Here is a 20,753-nt window from a genome sequence, read left to right on the forward strand (position 1 = left end):
AAAAGACAATTGTGCAGACAATTGAGCAGTGAACGAGGTCTCAAGTGAGGTTTAATGGCTCCTTTCAGAGGGGGAAATACAGAAGGAGTGTCATTTTTAGCAAATGCTTGCTAATAGTTTTGTATTTGTTTTTTTATTTTTTAATTTCTGTTATTTACACAAACAGTGAGAAAGCACTTACTCAGCCTTAGGCAAATGGAGTCTTCTATTGCAAATAATATGTTTATAAAATCTTAAAAAAACCAAATACATATTTGGACATGTACATCACCCTGAAAGGCCACATGAAATTAGTTCCATGTCTCATATGGATTTACAGTAGTTAGCATTCTTCTCCTTCCAATGAAACAGTCTAAATTTGATAAAATGTAAAAAAAAAAAAATAAATAAAATAAAATAAACTAAAAAATTAAGTAAATTAAATTATACTGACTGACAATCTGAATGCCATTGCATTACACAACGCAATATAAAAGCAAATGGCTTAGAGCAATGACTTAATTTTTTTTATTATTATTTTATTAAAGTTAGCTTGTGTAGTGAAGCTATATTCCTTTAAGATGAATACTGTTTGATTTTTTTTATTTTTTATTTATACATTAGCAGTCATACATTTTAAACTGTGGTTTAGGTGTGTAATACTTTAGGCCCACTGTATTATATCAAGAGTAAATCTTGGATCTATGTTGTCATTTTCATCCTTTGGTTCCAGACTTGTTTAATTCCTTCTAAAAAGAAAATGTTATCCTTGCGGCTTCCTGCTGAATTATTGTTGGTATTATTGAGTGAAAGGTCATAAAATGGCAAGAAAATGAAAATCACTGCTAATTCCACAGTCTTCGCAGGATTGATGGTGTCCATTGGACACAAACTGTTTGTATGGCATTTTTATACTGTATATCTTTATAGTCTGCTGTGCAACACTATATTCCCATGAGAAGCGCTGTAAATTCATATCATTTCTATCTCAGCTTTGTAAGCAGTGGGCCAGAAATCCTGACAGGCCATTCAATTCATAGTTAGAGTGTTTAACCCTCCAGGCTCAACTGCAGTGTTTCAGTAGCCATCTATATCAGCAATCTGTTTCTTCCTTTGGATACAACTTTGTAAAAGTACACTTTGATTTTGGATCTGAATGCTCAAGGGTAAGTCATTCTTACTGTTAGGGTTTTTTTATTTATTTTTTTTAAATTACCCACTGCATCTCTGAACATGCCACAGACAGCTTGAGTAATTCTTTGGGCATCCATCAGTTTTAGGCCCATTGTTGCTGACCTGCTCTCTCCACCCTTGCCCCGGAGGCTGATCCGAGTTATTAAGCCATCCGTCATATACGCTACCTTAAGACTACAGTTGGTTGCAGCACATTTGCTTTCACAAGCAACTCTAAGAGACTTTTACATTTGCCATATTGTGTTTTTGCAGGAGAAACCTTGCCCTTGGCCACCTCCAACCAAATCATGTTGAGATTCAGTGCAAAAAGTGGCCCGTCCGCCAAAGGTTTCCATTTTGTTTACCAAGGTAAGCAAGCACTCAACTTTCAGTCAATAACAGGTCATTGTGTAGAGCCAAGGCTTTGTTTTTAATCTTCAAATCCAAAAACATTCACTTAGCCTTTGGTATGCTTGCGTTGTGTATATATTGGCACTGTGTGTAGGGTGAAATCATGCCCATGAAGTGCAGGGGTGGCTTGCTGATCAGTATGCCTCAGCCCGCTTACTGTGGGAAATAGCCTTTATATTTCACACAGGGAAGTTAACAGCCGCAATCACAATGTCATAACCAATGCACAATAGAGTCAAATGAGGAAGGGTCTTGGATTTGATATAATTTGTAATGCATTTAGCTCTTAGTAGAGCTGAATGGGAGAATGATTTCTGTGCTATTCTCTGGAGTATTTAGAGAGTTGCCTTGCAGTTTTCTCTATAGTTTTTTTTTATTTATTTATTTTATATTATATATTTATTTTATAATTGTATATTATATTATATTTTATATTTTTGCACCACTTTGGTTTGATTTAAGAGATATATAATATTTCATATGAATGAGGCAGTTAGACATTATTTTAAGGTCAATTTCTTGTTATTAACAAACCCTTAACTACAAAATTTGCTTCAATGAACTCCTAATTTGCTGCCTATAAATATTTAGTAAGGAAGTTATTACGCTTAGGTATTGGGTAGGATTAGGGATGTAGAATATGGTAATGCAGAATATGTGCTTTAAAAGTGCGAATAAACGTCCAATATGTTAATAATAGGCATGCTGATAAGCAACTAGTAAAAAGTGAGAACTGCTCCCTATACTAAAGTGTTTAAAATAAGGCTTTATAAGTACTAATAAACAGTCTTCATGCTAGTAATATGCATGCAAATAAGAAACTAGTCTATCCTGCGTATTATTCCTTAAACTAAAATGTTATCTAAATGTCCCATTTGTTAATATTAGTTGACTACATTAAATAAAAATAAAATAAATAAATAAAAATAATGAAGTGACATGATGTGACATACAGCCAAGTTCATGACCCATACTCGGAATCCGTGCTCTGCATTTAACCAATCCAAAGTGCACACACACAGCAGTGAACACACACACTGGGCAGCCATTTATGTTGCGGTGCCCAGGGAGCAGTTGGGGGGTTCAATGCCTTGCTCAAGGGCACCTCAGTTGTGGTATTGAGGGTGGAGAGAGCGCAGTATATTCATTCCCCCCACCCACAATCCCTGCTGTCTGACCTTTGGTTTACGAGTCCAAATCTCTAAACATTAGGCCACGACTTCCCCATTAGTTAACATAAAATAGCAATAAAAATATCTTTAAAGTATTTATTACTGTATTTTCCGCACTATAAGGCCCACTTAAAAGCCTTTAATTTTCTAAAAAAAAATGACAGTGCGTCTTATAATCCGGAGCACCTTATACAGTATATGGATCAAGGCACTCTGTCAAAATGTTGACATTCCCTTTAGCAAAACCCCATCTAGTGGATACATAACGCAAACCCAGTCAAATGTTTGACTGCAGTATCTTCTATTCTATGCGCCTTATAATCCAGTGCGCCCTATATATGAAAACAGTTCTGAAATATGCCATATACGCCAAATAGGAAATGGATCTGCCGCCCGCAGTTGATATGTGGCTTTTTTTAAGGAAATATTGCTATCAAAAAGCACACCTAGGTTCCTAATTGATGACAAAGAACTGACAGAGGAGCCATCAAGTCTTAGACAGTAGCTGCGTTTACATGGACACTACTAATCCGATCGTAATAGGACTAGAAGCACAATCAGAATAAAAAAGTCACATGTAAACACGTCAAACGGATTGAATTGGCCAGATCCGACTAAACTTTTGATCAGATTGTAAGGGGTGGATAATCCCTTTTGTAATCCGAGCAAGAGGACATGTAAACACTTGATCGGATTGAAAACTGAAACCGGAAAGTTCTGCGCATGCGCAGTGTCATAGACATAGGGTAATGACATATGACGCGCAGAACGAGCTGCTCTTCCTGGTGACTAAAGTGTCCTAAATAAGTGTCCTGTCATTATAAAATTCCCCTTTCACTCAGCGTGTGTGAAGTGGAACATGACCACATTCCACCAGTTCTTGTTTAATTAAGACTCTCATGAACAGACGACTAGTTTTAGGTGCGGGAAGGGACACTTTTACACCTTTTTTTCATTTTTTTTAAGTAACGTTAAGCAGCACAACAGTTCATGTGCTGGTCGTCGTCTAATTAGGACCCGAAGTAGATAAATATCACGTGTGCTTTTTAAAACAGCATGCGACAGCAGCAGGAAACTCTTTTTATTCATGCAGTGTGCACATGTCAAAAGAGTAATTCCGATCAGAAGCTTGTGACATGTAAACGGGCATATCAACCCTATCACTTTATTCAGCGTTCATGTAAACACTATGTTCGGATTCATCAATCAGAATTAATTCAATCCGATGGAAGCAAAAAGTGTCCATGTAAACGCACTTAGTGTTCTATGTTAATACATGCAGAATTTTTGGGTACTATAATTAACACCTCTGATTTTTCAGAATTTAGCAGTAAGAAATTACATGTCATCCAGTTATTTATATCGACTATGCATTCCATTAGTTTTGCAAATTGGTGTGTTTCACTGGGCTGCGAAGAAATATAGAGCTGAGTATCATCAGCATAACGGTGAAAGCTAACACCATGTTTCCTGATGATATCTCCCAAGGGTAACATATAAAAGCGTGAAGAGTAGCGGCCCTAGTACTGAGCTTTGATGTACTCCATACTACACTTGTGATCGATATGATAACTCTGCATTCACTGCTACGAACTGATGGCGGTCACATAATTTTGATGTAAACCATGCTAATCTACTTCCATTATTGCCAACAAAGTGTTCACGTCTATGCAAAAGAATGTTGTGGTCAATTGTGTCCAATGCAGCACTAAGATCCAATAGAACTTATAGAGAGATACAACCACGATCAGATGATAAGAGCAGGTCATTTGTAACTCTAAGGAGAGCAGTCTCAGTACTATGATACTGATTTGAGTCTCTTGCACTCCCTATTTTCCCTGCTTTTTGTTTATTAAAGATTGTAAAGTGGAAGCTCCTTCGACTCCATGCTTTTTGTTCCAATGCAGCAGCATTACTGTGACAGAACACTGGACAAAAAAAATAAATTAACTGGGGTGAGGACTTTTTCTTTGATTTCCAGCAGGAGGGACAGCCATTTTGTAGCAGTACGTAGAAGAGTTCCTGAGTGTAATAAACCTGGTGAGATGGCAATTCTATGATTAATACGTGCTTCCGGATGGAAGATGACAATTTGTTTCGATTTCTGACTCCAGACGATTGCCATAGACCCATAGCAGATTTTATAAATTGGTTTCTTGATTTAAATGGTTCCAAGTTCTTTGTCGATGTAGAGGATCATCATCCTCCACCCATCTGGAAGCCTTTAGATGCTCAATCATACCACAAGCCAGCACCCTCCACATATGTTCCAATGAGCCCACTCCCTCAGTGACACCCGCACTTCCCTGAGTTCTCCGAAGCTGCTTCTTAGTCCTCATCCCAGGATTTCTGGCCACACCAGGATTGTCGGTCGCTGCTCCTATGTCAAGCCCAGATTATGACAGCAGCTATCTCCTTCACCTCAGCCCAAAGGAGGAAAATGAGGAGGAAGAGACTGTTGTCAAGCCTGATGTAGTTAAGTCGTAGACCAGATCGTTTAAAGTCTTGTCTTCCCTGAGTTCCTTTGTCCAGTGTTAAAGTCATTTTGCGTCTCCTGCATTCTTTATGTTCCCTGCTTTTTGTTCATTAAAGATTGTAAAGTGGAATCTCCTTCCACTCCATACTCTTCATTCAAATGCAGCTGCATAACCGTGACAAGAAGTTTGTTAAGGAAAAATAACTCATTAGTTAATGTTAGTTACTAACATTAATTTGGCATATTATTTTGGTGGGTGACACTGGAATGAGTAAATAATTTTTGGGTGAACATTTCCATTAAATGATACGACGCGACGCAAGGCACAGCAAACGAGCAGCTCCGTTTCATCTCGGAGACGCGTTCTGTCTTTGCGCTTGCCAAATTCCACTATGTAAATAGCAAATCCGTCATGGCACGAGTGCAACTGGCTCTTAAAGGGAATGGAAGATGAGACTCTGATTGGTTTATTGCACGTTACGCCCAAAATAAAAAAAACATTAGTCATTAAGAGAATGGGACAACCCGTTTAGATCATGGGCCCGGGCGCGCCAACCGTTTTTCCATCGTTAAAATAGTGGATCGTTAAAAAAGTGGATTTGGACATGCCCTGAGTGCACCTGCACTTTACACTTTGCGTTTAGATTGTTAAAATAGGGCCCTTTAACTCCCTTTATCAGCTGCCTTATTAAAGATACATTAGGAAACTTTCATGACCACATCAGCATATGCACACATACACAGTGCAGACCATGGCAAGCCTGCTATGTCTCTTTATATCTCTCCTCACCGTTTTATAGTGTACATCAATGGGCGCAGAGAGAACATTGGGTGTATGAGAAATGTTCTCTGACAGTTAGGACAGTTAATTTGGCTCATGGAGGCATCCAGGTAATGGTGGATGGTCCCACCAGCCTCTTCCTATATATTCAGAGCCGTCAGATGAAAGTTAAGGCACAAACAGGAAAAACACAAAAAAGAACCATGTTGCTACAATGTTCCCAAAACAAAACCAGCAAAACCAGCAAAGTTCTCTGTGCTAGGGTCTTGACAATGCTCATACAAATGTGTTAGATAAATATATATGTTGGTTTTCCATAAAAATAGTGCTAAAGTAGTCACAGTGTACAACAGCTGTACTGGTAATCATACAATAGGTTACAAATGTGGAATGTTATCTGTGTAAACTTACATTGGTGCCATAATAAAGACAACACAGTTATTATTATTATTTTTTTAAATTTAACTTTAAAAACAGTATATTTGTTTTTACGTCATCAAAAGTAGAAATGTACATTATTTTAGCAACATGGTAAAAGAAAAATGTTATTCGATTATTTGAGTCGAGACTTCTGTGAGTGGTGTGTTAAGAGCATGAATTATTTGTTTATCTCTCTTTTCGTCATGCTTTTAATTTGCAGACCAATTCTCATCGTTACTTAATAATGACTGTTTCCTTAGCAAACCAAAATGTACTGCTTAGTAATAGTTAGTAATGTAGATTTTTTTTTTATGTACGGGGTAGATCAAGGGATCTTAAATATGGTTATGCAGAATAAGGCATTAATACAGTATGTATTAGGGATGCACCGAATCCAGGATTCGGCCGAACCTAAAGTTTTTTCTTCACCGAACCGAACCCTAGGCTTGCGCTACGCTGGTCGACGTCACGCGGCCGTTGATTGCGTGAAGGTGTTTATATGAGGAGGAACACGGCCCGACAGTTCGCTCTAAACTAAACTGTTCAGGAATCTTGAGCGGCTGGGACAATTTATACCGTAGCAATACAGAGCCAGCCATAATATTTGTCTACTGTTCTAATCGTAGCCTATGAACGAAATCTGAACAGCCTACTATCCATGTTTATTGAGTTAATGTTCAATTACATTAATTTCAGTTAAGTCACCAAACATATTCTGATTTTTAAAAAGAAAAGAAAAACACTTTTCTTTGCATTGCTGCACTTTTATTGAAAGGTTTTGGTTGTTTACTTGGGTAAGCATAAGCTTGGCAATTGTCAAAAAAGTTTTTCTCACTTGTCATCCTGGCATAATGTTGCCTATTCTTTTTTTTTTTTTTTTTTTTTTTTTACAGTTAAAATAAAATAAAATGAAAAATACATTGCTGTGGACGTTGTTTACTTCATTAATGTGTTTTACTGAGTTAATGGAATAAGGATGCGAGTAGGATTCGGTATTCTGTTTCGGATTCGGCCGAATCTTAAACAGTGGATTCGCTATTCGGCCGAACCCCAAAAATCTGGATTCGGTGCATCCCTAGTATGTATATCTTATAAGTAATATGTATATACTAATAAGTGACTAGTTAACGGTGAAAATTGGTGCATAAACTAAAGTGTTACTTCTCTTTAAATTCATTCAATTAAATTCATTATTTCATAGCAATCTTAGTTAATAATTTTTTTATTTTTTATTTATTTATTTTTTTACGTTAATGAATGTTGAAATGAACATTAACTTTTTAATTGTTTTAGCCCACAAGAACTAACGCAATTAAGTAATGTTGAAAAGTAGAACCTTGTAAAATGTTAGCATTAATTTTATGGAAACCATTTTACTCATTTTTCAGGATTCTTTGCTGAAGAGAATGTTCAAAAGAACAGCATTTGTTTGATTTGTTTTGTAACAATGTAAAGGCAGCTTACTGGGTTTTGAAACAGAGTCTTTGTGTTTCCAAGCCTCCATCTGCACTATTTTGATTAGAGATCTGTTTCCTGTCCAATAGCTGTACCACGCACCAGTGATACACAGTGCAGCTCCATCCCAGAGCCCAGGTACGGCAGACGGATCGGGTCCGAATTCTCAGCTGGCTCCATTGTTCGTTTCGAGTGCAACCCTGGATACCTTCTCCAGGGATCCAAAGCCATCAAGTGTCACGCAGTTCCTAATGCTCTGGCCCAGTGGAATGACACCATCCCAAATTGTATAGGTAAGCTAGCCTGGATTTATCCAAGAAAACTGCACACTATGTTTTATTCAGGACTAAACAATTCAGTGTGACTGAGCGTTAGAAATGGAACAACACAGACAGTGCAAATTCCACTTGACTTTTATATGCTTACTAACAGGTACCATCATTCAAATGTTGATTCATAGGCCTGTATTTTCTCGAGTCCTTAGAGAATGTAAATGTGCGAGTTTCACGTGGTCTCTACTAACCTTGAGGTAACTAATAAGGGTTAAGAATCATGCTGGAGGATGAAATGGTGATGGCCTCTATGAGGATTTAAAATGTCAGGCCTCTAGTTAATATTTCCTTCCATACTGCCATCCTCAAGGGAAAGAAGCTGAATCCATGGGCCTCTGGGCCACAGCTTTCAGTTCAAAGCCATAACCTCCAGGCTTTAATACTGAACATTTAGCTGTCGCCATATTCTATAGTGCTGTCATGATTTTATCATTCCCAAGGCACATCCTCATTTCACTCTGCTTTCAAATTACAGGAATTACAAGCAGAAAGGTAGATTTGGTCTATTAAATATTACTATATATATATATATATATATATATATATATATATATATATATATTTAGCTATTTTAATTGCAATATAAAAGTCATTCCTCATTCATTACTTTCATCCATTAATTAAAGTCAACATGAAACACCATTTGGAATCAGTTTTCTCTAAACAAGGAGGCAATAATACCAGAGCTGAAGCCAAAAATGTAAACAAAAAAAGTTCCCTTCGTGCTTTTAAGAAACCTCCTCAGAAATCAGATGTTGGAAAAACATCTACATTAATTCAATTGATTAACTGCAATTTTTAAACGCCCATCAATAGAAAGGAATTAATTTACATTACATAATTGCTTCCACAATGTGTAATCTGGTATATTCATTTCAATCAAAGTTAAACAAGATATTAATTGAGAGAAACAAATAGCAGAATGTGACAGGTAGTTGGAGAGAAGTGGTTAAAATGGGAATTAATGCTGTCTGAAAAGGAATCACTCCAGAAATGTGCATTAAAAGGTCAGTTTTGATTTCACAGAGCTTCAGCAAATCCCATTTTGTGGTTCCTTACATTTTTAAATATTCTGAAGTGAAATGCCTTGAACACAACCTCTCATATTTCTACTTCTTCAAAGTGTGAGGTTCAGAAATCAGGCTGGGGATTGGGTGAATGTGTGTGTGTGTGTGTGTGTGTGTGTGTGTGTGTGTGTGTGTGTGCGCGCACACACTGGTATTCCCTACATCATGGTGATCAAATGTCTGCACAGAAACAGTAATACCAGTATTGGATACCATTTTTATCATTGTATATATATATATATATATATATATATATATAAAGCTAGGTCCATATATTTGGACACAGGCACAATTTGTATTATTTTAGCTGTTGACCAAAACCTATTCAAGTTACAGTTATATAATAAATATGGCCTTAAAGTGAACACTTTTAGCTTAAATTTGAGGATATTTTCATGACAATTGGAGAAAAGGGTTAATGAATTACAGCTCTTTAACATGTCCTCCCCCCTTTTCAAGGGACCTTAAGTATTTGGACTCTTGACTAAAAAGCCATTTCATGGACAGATGTGGGCTATTCATTTGTTATTTCTACATCAGTTAAGCAGGTACAAGTTTTGTAGTTGATTCTAAGTGTGGCAGTTGCATTTGGAAGCTGTTGGTGTGAACCCACATCATGTGTTCAAAAGATCTCTCCATGCAAGTGAAACAGAAAGACAAAAAAAAAAAAAAACAATGAAAATTTAAATTTGTTACAGAATACAGAAACAGCTGGACGAATTCTGAAGTGTATATGGATATATATTTAATAGAGAACTGGATTGCTCATGATGTCATGAAAGTGAAGCAGCCGTGCCTCCATATTGGTAATCCATGGTATTCCCAGATTGCTTTGAATTAATAGGAAATCATACAAATTTAATGAAAAAAGCATCACCTAACAAGTCAGTGTTTTTGCATCTAAAGTATGCCTGTACATTCTTACATATTTTATTTATTTATTTTATTTATTTATTTTTTTTATGTCAGGAATTTCCCCCACTTATTAGAAAGCTATGTTCATTACAGTAGCGAACATCATGAACATAATAAACATCAGACAGACACGACCTTAACATATAGCATATGACAAAGTGCTCATTCTGAAATCTGAAGAAAGATTTATGCTTTGTATGCACATGCCTTGTACTGTTATTCATTGTTTATGTAATTTTGTTATATTGTTTTCGTTCATACAGTAGGCTGCAAATGTTTCAACAATGATTTCTTTAACAGAATTTATTTTGAAGCAGGTAATGACTTTAACGGTGAAAATTAATTATTAATTTAGCATACAACATTTTACATGGAAACATTAATGGTAGTAAACATGCCTGCGCTATGTGTAGAGTCTGAAATAGATGTTGCTCAATCAGGACATTAAAAATATAAATATTATAATTTATTTAGAGAAATAACTGATTACATGCAGTAAGGACATTAAACTTTATTTCAAGATGGTAAGTTAAGCTATTCAATTTAGTAAAGAGCAATATAGGAACAGAAGCTATTGTATTATTCACTGCATATTCAAATCAATTTCTGATACTAATAGATTCATCTTTAATAATTCCTGAATAATTATGTACTTAAAGAAATAGGCTATATTTTGTGTTGAATCAGTTACCTGTGTCGGCAGTGCGCAGCAGACACACACACCTAAACTGTTTCAATATATCGCTAATCCCGCCCCAAAAGACTGTAAATATTGCAGATAACATCTGAAGTAAAAAATAATTTACATATACATGACGTAAAAACTAATTCCGTGTGAATGATTTGGTTAAAATCGGGTGATTTTAGGTCAGCAGTTTGCCTGTGACTCAATGGTGCTCTCTGGCGGTAGGGATTAGTAAAATGGTGGATCGAACACTTCCGGTGGCGTCACTACCTGATGGCAGTTTGGAATGCGATGAGTGATCCAGTCATATATAGATCAGTGGATATACTGTCTGCCCAGATTCAGTCAAATTAACTTTTTATTAACGATTACATTTATTTGTCTAATTACATTTAAGCCCCTGAAAATCGATTGTCTGTGTATATTTTTTATTTTTATTTTTTTATGTTATGTTATCAGGTTATTATTTTATCTCTGTGAAGACCTTATAAAACATGGAAACCTATGTTTTGTGTGTGTGTAATAACATGCACCTATGAACTTCTCAAAGTAAGGCCAGGAACATGCATTGAAAAAGGTCAACTTTGATTGCTGATCATGTTGACTTATGGGTAATTTGTTCAGCTTCTACAGCTATAAGGCAGTGACATAAGACTGTTTCTTGGGAAATATAAAGTGTTCCCAGAAAGACATTTCTCGTGCAGAGAATATATGTTTTAGCAGGATGATGATGGCTTTGGTTCATGTTACCTCGGGTGTAAGTCTGCTGCCTTTCTCACATGACTCAGTTCAGACACTTGTGCTGTTCCATTCTCAGCATGAGCTCATTTTGCCTCTGTTTTGCTCCACAGTCCCATGCAGCGGGAATCTGACAGAAAGGAGAGGTACCATCCTCTCCCCTGGGTTCCCGGAGCCTTATGGGAACAGCCTGAACTGTGTGTGGAAAATCATTGTTACCGAAGGAGCTGGAATCCAGGCAAGTACAAAAGAGCCACGTGTGAACTCATCAAATGCAGTAAAGCTACACCTGCTGAAATGATAAGATGGAAAAGATTCCTTTGAACACAGCAAGGGAATGAATTACACAGGTTAAATTTAGCATTGTATAATGTGCTTTAAGTTGTTCAAAGTACTGTTTGTTTTATGTAAAATAGCCAAAAGAGATGCCAAATGTAGAGCATGCCCATAAATGTAAGTCACGATAAATCAGAAGAATTTTGATTGTGACATTGTATGCATTGTTGCTCCCCAGGCTCATTGGAAATACGTGCCTCTACCTACATTTCTGTAAAAACACGCACCTATACGTATTAATCGCTGTGGTTCCAGTTGGAATTAACTCCAGAGACACTAACTTTTATTCCTTTTCACACCAAGTATGATTTACAGGATAAGGGTTTCAATTTTCATTTGGCACAATTACTTGCAGAATATTATGTTATCACTTCAGAACAATTGTATCATGCTGCAAGATTTGGAAACTGAAACTTTTAGTTTCACATATACAGCTTCATACATTTGGATTTTCTAACACCGTTTGTTCGGTAGCACACATGAGCTCTGGTACTACAGCTCGACAAAACAACAATTGTTTGCATTTGTTAATACTATCATGTAATTTTAGTCTTGGGTTTGGCGTAGGGTGGATTTCGATAGAGCATTAACTTTTTAATGACACTGCCCAAATATTGTAATTTTGAACTGCCATAATATGTAGCCGAAGTAATGTAATGCAAGTGCAGCAATATGTGATAACAAACGTGTGCAGTTCGAAACAATACAATGTCAGAATGTTAGATGTTTGACAACAGGCACCCAATCTCATACCTCATATTTATATGCTTTGTACAGTCATAGAAACTGCCATTTCAGCATTTCAAGTGATGCTTTGACCTACTGGTACTATAGAAAGATCAATACAAAAAGAAAAGAAAAAAAAAATAGTAATGACAATTAACATATCCATGAGCAGACATTGCTAACATTTAAATATCAACACCTCTCCACCTATAAAGTAATTTACATATAGATCTGTTTTTGATTAAAGAAATCTTGGCTACCTTTATAAGCAATGCTGCAAAACTGTGGCCAATATAGTTAATTTTAATTGTGCAGAACTTTAACATTTCATAAAGTGTATCTCCATTTTCTTGGCAGATCCAAGTCATGAGCTTTGCCACCGAGCATAACTGGGACTCGTTAGAAATCTATGATGGTGGCGATATGACAGCTCCAAAGCTCGGGAGCTTTTCAGGTTAGTGTTGTCTTTATTAATCCCCTTTTAATTGCTTATTTCAGTAATAGTCTGTTGTAGTGATTCGGCATTTGATTTACAGAAGTTCTCCTAAAGCTTATTTGCATATCATGTAGTTCTTTGTAGCTCATTACAGTTTCATATTGCAATAAAACTGAGATCCAATCCCCGCCACTGGTTTTATGCCCCTGGATTCTTGGAAGTGCTGAAATTAGCTCCAGTCCTGGAAGGCTGTCCATATGTCCATGTCCATCCCTTACATAACAGATGAATGACCTCATTTTACATTTGATTGATTAACAGCATCATTTCTTACAGCCTTTTGGGTTCTGGTTGGAAAACCACCAGCCACATTTATTTCATCCCAATTCATTATCACAATGTTCTGGACCAAAAAGCTGAACGTTTCAAATTGAACGATTAAATGCAATGATTATTATGAATGCCATCTTTACCACTAGCATTTTAATGTGTAGTTTAGCTTTGTATTTTATTTTCATTTATTTAATAATTCATAGTTGGCTTGTGATACTTGTTGAAATCTGCAATGTTACATTTATTTAATGTAACTGAGAGGCTGCATATGTAAAAAACACCAATATTTAAAATTAACATTTTAAGACAAAAAAGAAAACAAAAACTAGTTACCTAAAAACATGACCTAAGATTTCCCTAAAACATCCATATGAATGTTAACACCAAAACATGATATTGATTAAAAAAAATAAAATAAAAATAAAACTCACAAGAGCCCAAAAAGGCATATTATGCACCAAGTACCAAAACAGTTTAAACAACTATAAATTCATATATACAACATATATAATGGCAATCAAAAACGGAATAGATAAAGATATTCAAAAAAAAAAACAATTAAAAAACATAAAAAGTTGCACAGCAGGATTAGGAAGAGAGGGCAAGATCTTCCTTTGAGAAAGGAGGCTTAACCTTTCTGGGGACTCTCCCAGCAGACAGAATCATGGCCAGGCCTCTAGCTACACTTTCAACACAGCTGTAATGAACTCCGCTCTGTGCCACACTAGCATGCTGGTGAAAGGTCACCCATCCAGGGAGCTCTGTCTGCTCTAAGGCATGTGTTCAGTGGCACTTCACACTGTCTAGCACTCCTCACCTTCCCCAAGCCATATTCTCAAAAGCCGAGTAGCTTTTTAAATGCTAAACCATCTTCACCCAGTCTCCCGAGACACCTGACGCCAGTCTATGATTGAATTTGATGATAAAACGGTAATTTCCCCTCATTTAGATCTCAATGGTCCAAATTATAGAAGCCCGAAATCATTTGTGAGCATTGGTAAGACATGGCAGGGAATCAGGAGCCAGTGTCATTAGGCATGGTGTTTGGCTGCCCATTAAAATGCACTCTTTGCTCTCCTGTCGCTGCGCGTTCGCCTTTTATATCCCCCGCACACTCGCCCATCACAATTGGTCGTTTCATTCTTCCTCTAGTCACAAATCCATTAGGATAATACCCTTAATTAAACTGTCAGATATGTTTTGTGTTTCTGTCTCCCCACACTTTTCATCATTCGAGATTAATTGCGGCTCAACAAATACCAATTTAATTACAACTGCAAGCATTTGTGTGTGTGTGTGTGTGTGTGTCTTTAAAATATATTGCTGTCATTGTTTACCTAATTGTGACTGCACGTTATGATTCTGAAGATGCTCGAGATCAGACTATATCACTATTTCCTCAAAATAGCCTTTTCATTTAAAAATATAATGTTGCATCTCCAAGTGTTTAGCAATGTTCCCATCCTCTTTAGCAGAATCATATACTTATCATATATACAATTGTATACACATATAAACATAGATTTATACGATTTGTTATTTTTTTAAGGAAGAGTCTTATGCTTTTCTCTTAAGCTTTATTAATAATAAGGCCACCAGTAAAAATTAATAATATGTTAGCCCCAAACAGCATATTGAAGTGATTTCTGAAGGGTCATGTGACACTGGAGACTGAAGTAATGGGAGAAGAAAGCTGATCTTTGCATCACAGAAATAATTTACATTTAAAACAGTAAAATTGAGAATAGTTATTTTAAATTGTAATAATATTGCACAATATTGCAGCTTTTACTGTATTTTTCATAAAAAAATGGTAGCCTTGGTGAGCATAAGAGACATAATAGCATAAGATATTTCAAAAACAGTTTAGTTTAGTCAGTAGTTAGTGTATGATAATTTAAAGTCTTTTTAGTGTAAAGCATCAAACAGGAATTACAAAAAGTAGGTTCAGGAAGAAATATTTTGTTTGATAAAATGTATTACATATAGCCTACTCTTTTGGACCATGTGAGTAAATGATGACAGAATCGCCATTTCTGGTTGGGTGAACTATAACTTTAATAATTTATGTTCTTAATTTTATTATTATCTGACAAATGGCTGATTCATTCAGGAGTGAAGTAAATGGTTCTTTATGAATGGTTCATTGAATCATTAGGCTTGTTCAACTTGAAGCGGGTCATCACCATCAGACCAATCGGTGTGTGACATCAAAGTACCGCAGTAAGTTGTTGCCCTGCCTCATATTAGTCATCTATCGACTGTATGAAATGGCAGATGATCCATATAGCTCTAGGGCAAGGCAAGTACATGAAATGCATTAATAATTGTAACGCATTATTTTTCACCATAATTAAAGGGACTGTAAGTAGGAATTACTCCCATCTAGTGGTGAAATTGTATTTTGCATTCAAACTAATTTTGCTCTCCAGCACCTCGCTTTTTCAAATGCGCGTTGCATCTACGGTAGGCGATATGTACCAAAAAGCTTTGACGGGATGTCTTCTAATAGCACTTCGTCGAGTTTTCCTTCAGGTGAACAGGTGTGTTATTTCAAACAAACTGCAACATGACAGCTAACAAACGAATGTTACAGTATGAATTACTGACTGTGGAAAACATGAAATATTGTAATTAGTAGTTATGTCTTCTTTATTCGTTATATTTTCTGAATTATGTGCATTGTTAGATATCATCATCAAACACTGACTTACCTGTCGAGAAGAAAACAGGCCACTTCAGCGTCTCTTTTGAAATCTTTATCCAGCATTAGCTCTTTCCACCTAGAAAAAGCTTCCCCGACATTAACTCTTGTTTTCTGTAATCTACGGTCACGTTTCCTTTTACGTTCTATTTTTGACTGTTTTGGCGACAATGTTTTCTTCTCCTGTGGCGCGGCATATGTATGGTCCATATAAAAGAATGCAATCCATACTTTTAAACTTGCCGGTGCAGTTTCAAGCGCCTCTCACTGCTCTGCACCTGCGTTTCTGGCTCTGACCGAAAACGCGTTGTGGAAACGCGTTGGCTTAGTACTTTTTGTCCCTCTCTGCTATTATAGTTTTGCAAGATGGCGGAACTACATGGAAGCCTCCGTCGACCTACCCGTCCCATGTATATAAAGATAATAAATTCTTCATTTACGAGGATTAGTTTAAACACTGGCATAGGTATTTGTACACCATTGAGGGCATATTTATGAATAAAAATATTGATTTTAGATAATAAAATACCTAAAAAGTTACTTATTGTCCCTTTAAAGTAACACGTTAAATTACCAATACACACACACACACACTTTTTGATTAGTAATATGCCTGGCTAAGAACTTCATTTGGACAACTTTAAAGGTGATTTTCTCAATAATTAGATTTTTTTTTGGGCACTTTCAGATTTCATATTTTCAAATATTTGTATCTCGGCCAAGTATTATCCTATCCTAACAAACCATACATCAATGTAAATGTTTCAAGTTATGTATGCAGTCATGGTTTCCTGAGCAGGGAGCGAGACACTGCAATCCTCTAGGGGCAGAGAAATCCTAGAGGATGCAGTGTCGTGTTCCCAGTGTTCTCTGGGGTTCGCTATGGGGAACAGTATACCCACGCCACCATGCTTAGGGGAGTGTATGCCAGAAAACCATGGTGAACACTAATTCCCTACTCTAACATAGCCATGGGAGTTGCCCCTGGGACGTTAAACGGCTGTCTGTGACATTATCCCCTACAGGCAAAGGCCTAGGTTACATAACCCCAAAAACATACTTGCTAGGGCCGGACTCCTGGGCCAGGGGTAAAGCTCAAGGCTTGGAATCAGGTAAAATTATTTTAAAGGGATATGACCAAGAGCCTAGAATCATAGTCTAAGTCTTGGCCTGTCACACAGAGGCTACCACTTATTCTGCATAAGCTTACAGAAGGAACTTTCTCAACAGCACCACCCTGTTAAAGTAGGTATCCAGAGGATACATAGGTGGAGTGGAGCCCAAGGTGGAACCGTGGCTTTAACCAACTCAAGAAAGGGCACAGAGTGTGACGCGCTCACCATACAGGCTTTTAGAAAGAACACAAAGTATTAATTTGCGAACTTACCACAGTGTGGATTTTTAATAACTGTACAAAGACTACATGTGTAAACTTACCATAGCATGGATTTTAGAGGTACTGTTCTTGATCTGTGGAATAATGCTGGAATGGTTAGCAGAAAAATACCTAGCTGAGGAAGCTCCACACCAGAAGCACCGATCAAGAAGCGAAGCGAAGAAGCCTCTAGTCTGGACCATCAGTAAGGTGAAACTATTGGTTCTATGAAACAATACAACCATAGAACCAACCAAACACATCATAGGACCAGCATGGGCGAGTGTAATGCAGCCGTGTCCTACCTAACCTCTGTCAGGTGGAGAGATGGTGGTTATAAGGGAATTAGGAAGGGGAAGATAAGGGCAGTTGTAAAACCCCCTAAGGAAATGAGTAGATACTTAAGTATCACTCTAATCCGGACGAAAAGTGCTGTAGCCTTGTCTGGATCACATCCCTTAGGTCTTGCCTACCTCCTTTTGGCCCACAATTCTTCTTACCCTTACCTGCAAGATGGGGAGGAGTGCGAGCCACAACTCTATCCTTCTGCCCCCGTCCCTGATCGCCAGACCAAGATGGGCCAGGACCCCTGTGTTGTTCAGCCTCGGACCTGGACCTTTGTGAAATGAAGGATTTGAAGGACGCTGAGCTTGCCTTCACCTCCCTGAACTTCTCAACTACTGTCGGTGTCAACGTAGGTACCAAAAAGTTCAGAAGGCGAAACCGGAGCATCAAAAATAATGTCCCTCTTTCTTCCCAATATCTGCCGGGTTCACCCACAGATGTCTCTCCATTACCTTCATAGGCACCATGGACCTGCCCATAGCAGAGTCAGCCTGCTTAATAGCATGTAGAGTGAGATCCATGGTGTGGCGCAACTCAGCTACCAGGTCCAGGTCTTTCACCAGGTCAGCCTGATATGCTTGGAGCACCACTATTGTGTGCAACATGCTGCTGTGTATGCCCTGCCATTCAAGGGAAATGTATCCTGAAGTGGCTTGGATGGCAAGGAGGGAGTCTTTAGAGAATATGTCTCACCCATAGAGAGATCTATTGTCTTCTACAGGGGGCTTTTTCTCATAGCCGTTTTCCTGCAACGCCTTGATGTTGGCTTAACTCGAATGCTGGATTTATTGAATGCATGATGAAAACAGTCTCTTTCATTTCTTCTCGATCTCTGTATGGAGATAAAGGAAGGCTCACCTGAGCTGGAAGCTTATGATCAGAAAGATTACGCTTATCAAGAAAACCTTGCGAATTTACTTTCTTGGCCTGCTTCCATGGCAAGTCAAGCCTCGCCGTGGCACATTCCATAACTTCCAACAGCTCCTTATACGCAGGGCAGAAGGATAAGGAAGGCTCAGCCTCAGCTTCTTCGACCCCCTCAGACATCTCCTGCTCTTCCTGGGTGGAACCTAGCAGAGCACTGGCCCCTGGGTCAGACGATGTTAAAGAAATAACATCATCCTCCAGCGGCTCACTCTCGTCCACAGCCGACGAGCATGAGAGGGAAAGCCCCTCTTTAAACTCATCAGACAGTTCCACCTGTGATCCCCACAAGCTCATTCTCCTCCATGCCACAGTGGTGGGTCCTGAACCGTCGGTGGCAGATGGCTGACCCCCTTTCCACAAAAAGAGAGACAAATGAGAGCACATTATTTCATCGGAAAACACTCGCAGTGCACACAGATTGTCCCCTCGAGGATATTGCGTGCGTGCTTTTCGCACAAACAAAAAATGTAAAGATCTCGTGTGTCATCAGGTGACAGATAACAGCGACACAGATGCACACATACTATAAATGCCTTTCTAGTGCTCGCCATAATGTAGGAATAAAGATACCCTTACCACAGAAATGCATGCTTCAAACAAAACAGTTGCACCGGTAGTGACGTCATAGGCTTTCGCCAGCCAACTAGTTCCTGGTGTTTTTTGAATGTTTGCTTCAGACACAGGTCACAATAAGGCGTTCCCCATAGCGACCCCTAGAGGATGCAGTTCGAAGTTCCCTTGAAAAGGAACCTTATTTATTCAGCTTTCAGAAAAATGTACCCCTTTTTTTTTGTGTCCAGGGTCACAAAAAATCAAACATAATTGTTAATATATGTAATATGCTTGTATAGTTGATAATTATTTTATATTATCCCAAGCATATCTCCCACAATTTCAGTTGCATATTGAAAATGAATGGAGATGTGGTTGGACTCCAGTTCAAACATTGCCTGTTAATTTCAAATTATTGAGTCTGCCTTCTGCTTAAATTTTTTATTTATTTTTTTCTCCCATCTGTACGGGAGCAACATCAATGCTCAACTTAGAAGGATTATCAGTTTGTAGTGGTTCAATTCAATCGTGGACATGTATTTCACAAAGAATCCTTCTTCTCAAATCCCCCTAATCTGTGAGGATGCATCACTCCTTGTTCTATCCGGCATCCAATATGATTCAGTACTGTAAGTGTAACGTATTCTGTCTGGCCAAGTTCATTTAAGCTCATCCAAGTCTCAACTGAGCATTTAAAGATCCTCTCTAGATTGCCCTGTTCCTAATAGAGATGATAGACTGCTGAATAGCTGGACACTGGATGAGCTCTACGGAGCTGTCAAACTTCATCCAAAAATTATTAGTCAAACCATTCAAGCGCAAAGAAGCATTTTTCAGGCTTCGGTCATCAGTCTAATGTACTTGGACTTGGATTGACTGGAGTATTAGCAGTCGGAACGGCAGGATGTTTTAAATGCAAAATTGGGAAACCATTCCCTGGCAAATGCATGACACAATTTTGGGCATTTGTGGAAAGATATATACAAGCCATGTATGAATAAATGCTACAGATGTGAGTAAGAAAGAAATCTTTTTTCTCAAACTAAACAGTTGTCTAAGCGCATGCCATGGCTATGTGGGTGTATTTAAGCATTCATCCTGAGTTGTTATGCGGCGGCGTACTAAGGCAGTGAATACTATAAACAGTATTTGTTGATTCTTTTTACAATCTTGTTTACTCCAACCCTATTTACATTTACACAGTATTTTGAATTGTACCTTCATTCCCACAGGGAGATAAAATGAATATGGGTAAAAGCAAATAAGCTCAAAGGAAAAAGAAGCTGGGAAGCCTGCAGGAACTTGAGATGTTGGATTCTGATGTGATGCACTGCAGAAATTTTCACTTTTGTGCCAGAGCTCAACTTCATGTATTACCATACTGTTGTGATATTCAGTTGTTCAGTTTTCAACAT

General features: G+C 37.8%; 1 protein-coding gene across 1 annotated transcript in view; it reads left to right on the forward strand.

The window, feature by feature from the left end:
- The window catches only part of LOC127970623 (CUB and sushi domain-containing protein 1-like), a 531,205-nt gene that overhangs the window by 443,503 nt on the left and 66,949 nt on the right, over positions 1 to 20,753 (forward strand). Inside the window, exons 33-36 of the mRNA XM_052573279.1 lie at positions 1,426 to 1,521; positions 7,957 to 8,160; positions 11,718 to 11,842; positions 13,024 to 13,120. Coding sequence (XP_052429239.1) covers positions 1,426 to 1,521; positions 7,957 to 8,160; positions 11,718 to 11,842; positions 13,024 to 13,120 — 522 coding nt within the window. The remainder of the gene's footprint in view (positions 1 to 1,425; positions 1,522 to 7,956; positions 8,161 to 11,717; positions 11,843 to 13,023; positions 13,121 to 20,753) is intronic.

This window comes from Carassius gibelio, chromosome B13 (genome assembly GCF_023724105.1).
Source record: "Carassius gibelio isolate Cgi1373 ecotype wild population from Czech Republic chromosome B13, carGib1.2-hapl.c, whole genome shotgun sequence".
Lineage (NCBI taxonomy): Eukaryota > Metazoa > Chordata > Actinopteri > Cypriniformes > Cyprinidae > Carassius > Carassius gibelio.